The sequence below is a fragment of the Ptychodera flava genome, chromosome 8, assembly GCF_041260155.1.
Source record: "Ptychodera flava strain L36383 chromosome 8, AS_Pfla_20210202, whole genome shotgun sequence".
NCBI classification, from domain to species: domain Eukaryota; kingdom Metazoa; phylum Hemichordata; class Enteropneusta; family Ptychoderidae; genus Ptychodera; species Ptychodera flava.
In genome coordinates this window covers 8,730,580-8,740,187 of record NC_091935.1, presented here as the reverse complement: position 1 = coordinate 8,740,187, position 9,608 = coordinate 8,730,580, and the positions used below count along the sequence as shown (strand labels likewise).

The 9,608-nt window shown below is 37.4% G+C and overlaps 1 protein-coding gene across 1 annotated transcript; it reads right to left on the bottom strand.

Annotated features, from left to right (window-relative positions):
* Nucleotides 1–211: 211 nt before the first annotated feature.
* LOC139138398 (ribosome biogenesis protein BRX1 homolog) lies at nucleotides 212–9,569 on the bottom strand. The gene is made up of 9 exons (XM_070706765.1): nucleotides 9,398–9,569; nucleotides 8,782–8,893; nucleotides 7,925–7,968; nucleotides 6,746–6,816; nucleotides 5,943–5,992; nucleotides 5,220–5,344; nucleotides 4,127–4,228; nucleotides 3,253–3,381; nucleotides 212–612 (listed from the first exon to the last, which is right to left on the bottom strand). Exons 1-9 carry the CDS (start codon nucleotides 9,527–9,529, stop codon nucleotides 418–420), a joined length of 960 nt encoding a protein of 319 aa, XP_070562866.1. The 5' UTR covers nucleotides 9,530–9,569; the 3' UTR covers nucleotides 212–417.
* Between the last annotated feature and the right edge of the window lie 39 nt (nucleotides 9,570–9,608).

Genomic DNA, 9,608 nt, shown 5'->3' with positions numbered 1-9,608 from the left:
ACCAGAATTCACTTGTCAATAATAACAATTTCAGTGTGGTTAACAAATGAACAGGCTGAGTTGACAAATTTAATACTTTGGATCTCAACATGCTTCAGCGAGTAGAACAAGAAACTGTAGTTAATATACAGGACAAAACAGTTAAAAAAAATTGAAAGTTGCACCTCCTGGCCTGAAATGAGAATTAAATGATAAAATCAACCACTCAATATTTTCGTCATTTTGTCTAAAAAGTTTTATTTCATGATAAATAAAACACAGAGATTCTGGTTTGTGAAAGGTGTGTCGGGTGTTGAGGCTGTAACCAAACGTCTGATTGCTTCCTTGACAAAGTGTACCTATGAATGATCCAATCAGCTGCCAGCTTACAAAATGCTTTGACCTATACTCGACAGTTTATGTCACTGTCTATCTCAATTACTTTTTCCTGAAGAAAGTTGCTTTGGCAGCACCTTTAGCGTCTTCAGGTTTGATTGTGTAGAAGACTTCATCTGTTGGATCCATTCTGTACGACTTATCTTTGGTTTCCTCACGGCGTTTTTCCAGGAACTGTTTGGCCTCCACGCGGTCCTTGTATTTGTATGATGCCTCCCGTCTGGCTTCTCTTCGTTGCTGTGGAAAGGAGAAGTGAAAGAAAAGTTATGTAACTAGAAACACAAATTATGAAGTAAAACAAAACTGCATATCTCATGGAATTGTTACAAAAATTAGATAATGCTGATTTTATTCTGCGTGTCATTGACGTAGTATAGAAATAGCACACTCATGACCAAAAAAACACCATCAACAGTGTATCTCCTTAACCCTTTCACCACTATGGTTTAGCCTAAACTCATTGTTACCAATGGTGAGTATGTCCCTGTTGACACAGAATGGGATGAACAGGTTAAACAAACCAATTTTGTAAACATTTTCATTCATAGTAACCATGTGAGAACACAGACGGGTGTAACCAGCACAAAATCCTTCTAATTCAGCTTGAATGTGAACATTCCAATTTTTAGCAACATGTGTTACCTCTATAGACTGGCCTTGACAGTGGTGTATTAAATCACAGCACAATAGGATTACAGGTAGGGATGTTATAGAAGCAGAAAACCAGAGTGCCAAAAGTGGAAATCACAGGGCAATTTTACAATAGGAATGCAAAGCTTCTACTTCTATGTCAAACTAGTGTAGGAAACTTGAATATGAGATGCAGTTAGTCTCTATTGATTTTCCACAATAGTGACCTCAAAAAGTTACTTTTTTTGGTTGGGGACTGTTTTGACATCTACTTAAGCTGCTTTTATCTGTGATGAGACATGTTGGATTGTACTGTATCCAGAACGTGACATTTGGTCCATCCAACTTTCGGATGCGTATAAAAAGGCTATGCATTAAAAGCAGTGTTTAAGCTAAAAATACAACCTACTGTTGCGACTGATGAAGCTTTGATGTGGTTAAAAAATAACACCAATTCCAAGGATAGAATATTTGCAAACATGAATGATGTACCTAAATGAGGACATAGTGAGGAATCAACGAAGGAATTTCGAATGCCCTCCCTCTCAGAAGCAGTTTAAGACATGTTTAAACCACAAATGAGAAAACTGGTCATCTAACATAGCAAATTTCATATGATTACAAGCTATCAGTGGTAGGACTACACTGATGCTCACAATAACAGAACTTGAATTTACCACGATGGTAGGCTACCCTGCCCAACAGATTTGGAACGAGAAATTGTGAGAGCTACTGTACACCACTATTGGTAGACTTGCAGTTTGAAACAGGCATTCAAGCATGGAGACATTCATAAAGGCTGAAAACAGAGAGATTTCCTCTCAAGAATTTGAATAACGCGATTGAATCTTAAGGTAGTATGCACCTCGCAAGTGAAAGACTTAAACTTTTGCTCTAACTTTCCTCAAGGAATCTTTCAATCATTCTCTTTCAAAATCAAGAATAAAAATAGGGGGTCACCATGCAAATTTGGTGCTAGATAAACAAATTACCCAAGATTTACCGATATTAGAAATTCAAAATGGCCGCCATCCCTGTGTTAACTCTATGGAGAAAAATTATAATTTTCGAATTTCGAAAAACGAAGAAAGAAAAAATATTTCTTTCACCGAGAGCTTTAAAATGAACCCCCACATGTGGTATATCAGAAGAGAATTGTAAAAGTTTGAGAGTCTGAAAATCTGTCCCCGAGGTGCGTTCTACCTTAATGTCACAAACTGATAACTCTACTGGACCTGGGGTATTTCTGGCATGTTGTGGTTCATGGTACATGACTGACAAAACTGAAACATATGCAAAAGTGAACTAATTTACATATCCCTTATCATGCTAATCAGTCTGCTTGTTTATAAATCAAGGGGATGGAGAAAATGCTGAGAATATCTAGATGTGTCACTCTGGTCAGTAGTATTTCCATTACCGGTAGTAGTAAGGGTGGAAAATTCTTTGGATATATTTCATACTGGTAAGTTACTGTTTTAATAAGTCAGGAGGTTGGGATTAGAATGTTGTAGACATATTTCCTACAGCAGACACAACTACATGTCATTACACTTCAGACAGTCCCTGCACATTGCAAGGAACACTGGGACTCCTCAACATGGAACATTCAAAATCATAAACAGGCCCAATGCGAAATAGCCAGGATAAAGAAGATGATAAGTCTATTTGGCTATTGCTGAAGTAAAACTATCTATATCACCACCCATTTGACAACTTACTGGTCTTTTCATAGTGAGCGGAGACTTATAGAAAACAATCCTCTTTTGGATTAAGGTAGTATGTACCTCAGATTCAAAGTTTTAAACTTGTGCTCAAACTTTCCTTGGTGAAACTTTAAACGGTTCTTTCATAGCCAGGAATGAAAATCCGGCATCACCGTGCAAATTTTGGTACAAGAAAAACAAGCTCCTTTGAATGGCTGATATCCCATGTTAACTCAGTGGGGAAATATTAATTTATTAATTTTCTCACAAAAAAGGCAATGAAAACTTCTTTTACTCAACAAATTTTCAATTTGAGTCCACATGAGGAACAGACTGGCAAAGTACGGTAAAATTTGAAAGTCGTGACAAATTGTCTCAGGCACATTCTATGTTAATAATGGAACTCTAAATACAGAGCTACCCCTATATATAGGGGTTTAGGCCTGAAAGGGTTAACGATGAGTCTAGTGATGATAAAGATGCATAATTGTCTCGAAAACAGGTATGTGTACAGGAATAGACAGTGTGTACAAAGACTGACCTCATTGGGAGACATGTAGTGGGGGTTCTCGTACAGTGTTGGTCCAACGAAGCTGCCACCAAACACTTTGATGAGATTCAACGTAAACCTTGGTCCGATTTCGGCAAGTGCACCACTTTCCTCTATAATCTGATAAAATGATGAAGAAAATTATGAGTTTTCAGGTATTTATGTAATGCTATCATTTGGACATGAGGCTAAATAGTAAACATGTTGTGAAAGATGTTTCCAGAAATAAATCACTATTGTGTAACTTTATAATGTGCGTGTACTCAGTCATATTTTTACTTACAAAAATTCGCAAGTCACTCTTACATTATTATAAAATGTTGCCATGGAAACTTACTCCAATGTGTTTCCCTCTTCTTCCTAATTCAGTTTCAGAGAAACTGTAAACAATTTTTCATGCAAGGTGATTGATATTCAAATTTCCTCTGATGTGTAAATTACAAAGCCCATAGCTAAACTCTAAATGTCCTCTTGAAGAGTGATGTAACCTCAAGCTATCTGACAAACAAAATCGTAAAATACGCCATGCCTACCAGCATTTATAAACATAACTATTTGCAGATACATGGAAAAAATAGTATATTCAGGATAGTAGCACTGACATCCTGGACTGACATGCTGTGAAAAACAGAACATTTTTGGAATAATTTTTGAATAACTGTTGCAGTTTTATAGTTTAAGGCTTTCACCCCAGTTCCCTGTATACAGGTCCAACTTTACCATAGAAAACAATGGGTTTGGGACAAACCACGGTGGTGAAAGGTTTAAGGTCATTAACTTTTGCTTCAGAAGACCTGGAGAGACGTAATTACTTGCACACAGTGTGATTGTCTTTCAATTCTGAAACCAAATCCTTTCGCTTTACCTGATAATTCCTGAACCAAATTCTGTTGTCACCGATTGAGAAGTTATACACACGGTCTACGAATGGCTGACTTTTCGGATGATACTGTGGAGTGCTGAAAATCTGTGGAAATAAATAGTATTGATACATAAAATATCTAGTGCAATTTTGCCAATGAAGTTCATAATTGTCTGCTCAAATACAATATAGCAAAACATGTATTTGTACTACATAAATTAATACTCTGTATGAAATACTCAAAGCAATAACCCTGTTGCACATTTTGTGATCAACCTGAACACAGTGTTTCAATTTACTGCATTTGGAATGGTGTAAGTGAATTGTGTACGAAACCAAAATAAACTGTTTATGGTTTATAACACAAGGCTATGGAATATGCCTAGGTAACTGGTAAAGTTTACAAACACAGGTAGCAACACTAAATTTGATTATGAAACTCTGCAAAGTTTTGCTTCCTAATTTACCCTCTGCATCACTCTTACTTGGATATTTTTTAAAGATGGCGTAGATGTTCAATCATCTATAAAATCACTAGGGTGTTTATCTTTGTCAGAACAGCGCCCTCCCTTTCAAGTTGCTAGCTCCCTTTTGTTTACAGAATCTTTTGAATATCCAGTTTGAGATACAAACAGGCCAAGGGGAAAATATATCATAGTTTTATTCTTGAAAAGAACAACATCAACCAAAGTTGGACACTCTGAATGGTGATCAATGAACATGCAGTGATATAAAAGATTCAAAAATCTATCAATTCTGTTGGTCAGGACAGGCAAACTCTTTAAATCTAAACTAATACTCTCACAGTTTCTCATTGCTACAAAATATCACATTGCCCCTCTGTAGGTTAGTATGCAAGACTGTCTTTGGCATACAATGGTGTAGGAGATACCAGTAGTTGTAATTCAACAAGGGACTATGACAACGTCCACATTTCATAGTATGGTAGTCTGAAGTATAGTTGTGGGGCAACATCATTCTCAGCCCTTTTACAATATTTTCTTCAACAAAGGTTAGGTATTATGATCGACAACTGTCAGATTGTTTCAGATTTTGGAGATGAACAAGTTCAAGCATCGACTGTTAGAACACTCACCTGTACAAAGAGTTCCTTTAGTAATGAATAATGTGCCGCTTCATCAAAACTGGAATCAAAAGACAAGATTGGTCTGGAGCCTCTCAGACAATTACCAGTCAACTTCAGTTCATCCATAGTGTGTACTGAGAGCAGACAAAGGTAGAACACATCATCAATACATTGCTGGGGAAAGTTTGTGAGGAATTCAGATACCATAATATCTTTCCCGAGGATTCATCATCGCTTTCACATTGTAGGTTATGTGTATGAGATGTAAGTGGTTGGTTATGTCTTTGAACCATGCTTTGGTGTAAATCCATGTACAATGTCATAGTTCATGATATTTACACTAATGTCAAGTGATAAAGTGCATACCGCAACAGGTCACTGGTTCAGGGTTCAAAGGGTCAATAACTCACATTTAAACTTCTATCAGCTAAATGTAAGAGAGTTACATCATTACATATGTAAGTGCCATTCAAAACCTTTTACAAGTAGAGACAATATTTCAACCTTGTGATCAGGTTTGGTTTTGATACTTATTACACCCTATACGCCTGAACAAAACTTGATCATCATTACTTCTAGAGTTACAGCAATATCAAGTAGCCACTGCACTGAGGAGAAATGACAAGCTACCATCTAAGAGAACGATTCATTGTGGTTTTTAACTGACATGAAAATACAGGTAGCAATAGAAGCTGAAGAGAAAAAGCTATTTCTGACAAGTTCTTTTCTTACCATTCTCAACTAAAAACTTTGCTGATGGACCATGAGGTATATTTGATACCCTGCAAGAAAAAATATCAACGTTTACAATAAGGGACCGTCTCAAATTGTCGCACAAGTTCAAGAAACGAAATTTCTTCATTTACATCAAAACCCCCTCCCCTAACCGAAAGTTCAAAAGTGCAAAATATTGATGTCTGCCTGAGAGTACAATGTAGCATTTTCATAACTTCTGAACAGTATGTATCCCCTGACCACATTACACCAAGTAATCAATCAAATTTGAGTAGTAACCATAGCATGACAAGAATGAGTTTGAAACAGTTACAGTAAATTTGTTGGTAAAAGTGTGCAGTTTTTGTTTATTTTTACACACAATGTAAAGAGAACTTGTAATCACTAAATAAAAGAGCGAAAGTAAAGTTCACCAATTGAATGGAGATCAAACCCCCTCTTCCCGTTAACAAACGAATTTCGCTTTTTGAACTTATGCAACAATCTGAGACAATCCCTAATGTTGCAAGATAGTTCTTGTCAGAAAATGTTTCACAGCCATTGTTTATCATCTTAAATCTATTGTTTCTGTGTTACAGCAAAAGTGGCAACACTTGTCTGCATCTACAGTTTTATCGATAATAACCACAATAATTGTTGATCTGAGATGATTGACCTACCACTTTTACTAACCATACCATGTAATTCTGATCCCATGGAGATTATCACAAATTTCTGAATGCTTTCAACTCTAAGAGTGATTGCACATCTAACTTTGGAAATGCCTGGACAGTCTCAAAGACAGAATTGTCGCCACTCACCACATGTATAAGTCTTTCTTCTTCTTGGGCTCAAAGTAAATGACTTTATTACAGTTCTTCATTTCACAGATCTGAGCAGAGAAAAAATGTGACATGTGACACATTGTTATTTTAAAATTTGTCAAAACTGCCATTGGACATGTGGAAAGACTGCCTGCAATATTATCTATGTACTGTATGTCTAACTGGCTGTCTACCTTACCATGCTAGGGAACCTCCAGCAAGGTTCTACACATATCCATGAATTGCAAGTTAAATGAATTTTGCGGTCAAATGAACAACCATGTCCTAAATTTTGATACACAATAGAGAAATTCAAAGTTTGAGACAAATATTGAATATAGCACAAGAATATCCAAGAAAACATTCAACAATATCTAGGATATCATATTTCAATTTTCCAGACTCAAGCTATTGCCAGGAAAAAAAGAGTTTCGATATATGACTTCTTTTGGGTAATTCAGACACACACACGATTGGTGTAACAAGGTTCAGAACATTCTGTGTTTTGCTTCGACCAGTGAGTGCTCTACTTCCATTGTTCTGATCAACAAATGAATACAACTTCACAATTTACAGTCTGTAGGTCCTTTAGGAATGGTTCTACTCAGGAATAAAAGCGGCGCGTAGTGTTCTACAGACTCATATGCCTAAAACATCACTTAATAGCGGTACAAACTGGCTGATGTTTGCATATGGAAATACATGTATTTCCATGGGCCTTTGCACATGTGGTTTTGATTGTAACTGGGTCCATTTGAATTCTGGGCTGGATTGGATATGCTCACTTCTAATTCTGCAATAGCACTCACTGCCATTGCAGATTTGTTACAGATTATAGCACATGCTTGACATTGGTTTCTGCTGACTAAATTTTTCACAACTCATGTCTTTTGCACCGGTGTTTATGCTGGCAGGTTGTTGTTGGATTAATTGATATGTGATTTTTTAAAGTTTCAATCATAGATAAGGTGATAACACAAGAGAATTTTCACAACTCTTGTCAAGGTGATTTTTAAAAGTAACATGAAAACATACTTGTTATCTATCTATATCATAATGATGGAGCTGAGACCTAACTGGGAGTCAGCCCTATTTAGTCTATTGTTACAGATCTACAAACAGAGCAATGGTGCGGCAATTAATGACTGTTGAAAAAATAGTAACGTAAAATTTCACCTCATTTATTGCAAAGAGCCCATCTCTTTTCTCCATCTTCACATCTGTAATACGGTCACAGTTAGGAAAATTAATTTCAAAGAAAAGATATAAAATGTGAATATTATTCAGAAAACAAAATGTCGGTTGCATATTTCTCAGTGACATGCTCATTCATTTAACACATGATTGTATTTTTCATTAAGAGTTCATTTCATTTTTTGTCGATTACCTACGGAGGTTGCTGCAAAATTGTAGCGCTACGGTGAGGCGGTCGGTGATTTTTGGTTTTTGCGACTTCGCTCACCAGTAGCGCTACAATGCCGATGGCCCTGTAGAGGTCAAAATAAGCCCATCCCACTGGACGAGGCGTGTTGATGTGCAATGCTACATATTTACTGCATTTGGTCGTACTGATCTATCACTACTGAAGACTAAACACTATACTGCACTAACCTTGTTGTTTATGGGGTTTGGAATTTGTTCAAACACGATGATCCCGTTCCGAAAACATTTCTGGGAGCTGCCATTACCAACTTCCAGTAATGGCTGCTCCAAGAAACACGGATGCCCCAATGTTTATGGAATGCGATTGACGTGTTTGAACAAATTCCAAACCCCATAAACGACAAGGTTATTGTAGTACAGTGTTTAGTCTTCAGTAGCGATAGATCAGTACGACCAAATGCGGTAAATATGTAGCATTTCACATCAACATACCTCGTCCAGTGGGATGTGCTTATTTTGACCTCTACTGGGCCATCGGCATTGTAGCACTACTGGTGAGCGAAGTCGCAAAAACCAAAAATCACCGACCGCCTCAACGTGGCGCTACAATTTTGCAGCTACCTAGGCCTACGGAGGTATTTAATAATTACCTGGTTTGGCGTGTGGCATTAACGTCCTAAGATCATTCATTAGATGCCGTCCTCTGTAAGATATTCCTCTTGAAGAAAATATGAGAACCCTTGTCTTGTTTTTCCATTTCCCCTGGAAATGCATTGGGAAATACACGAAAGAAGCCATACAATAAGATGAGAAACTCCCAAAATTTGCTTGAGAATTTAATTTGAATCTTTCAGTAACTTCAAAGCTTGACGTGCAGGTTTTCATCGCACGATAATGACACGCCGACCCGCACTTATATATACCGCTCGTATCCACCATCCATGATATACCGATGGTTTAATCCTAGGTTTATCCAATATTCCACACATCAGGTCAAACAGCATATTGAAGCACAGTTACAAACGAATGCTAAATGTAGAGAATGACCCTAGACAATTATTATTTATTGTTTCTGGGTTGCGCATTCCGCGCCGGAACATTTCCCGATCTTTGGCTCTGAAAACAATGCACGACCCAAACAAACATGGATTATGGATATACGGCACACATCATGTTCAACGCTAGTCTCACAAGGTTATCCTTCCTAGCAAGACCACGTGTTGCCAAATCCGTATATCATTTGTCATTTTTCAAAGCAATTGATACCTTTGTTATTAGTTCCTCCACTGGCGCTGTACTAGTTTTACCTTCCGACGGTAACACGCCTCCCTGTTCCTCAGACGGTTTGATCTTTTTCGCCTTTTTGCTGTCGTTCTGTTCTCCCTTGCGTTTCGCCATGTTTAGGGACGTCTATACACTTCCGGGTCATTGAAGCTCGGGTCTCCGACACTCACGTTCACACGTTCGCCATCTTTCG

Excerpts from the sequence above, each read along its gene's own strand:
- LOC139138398 (XM_070706765.1), bottom strand. The coding sequence starts at position 9,529 with ATGGCGAAACGCAAGGGAGAACAGAACGACAGCAAAAAGGCGAAAAAG. Across the intron at positions 6,817-7,924 it reads GGCTCTTTGCAATAAATGAG|ATCTGTGAAATGAAGAACTG; the intron begins GTGAAATTTTAC and ends TTCTCTGCTCAG. Across the intron at positions 4,229-5,219 it reads TAAAGGAACTCTTTGTACAG|ATTTTCAGCACTCCACAGTA; the intron begins GTGAGTGTTCTA and ends TTATTTCCACAG.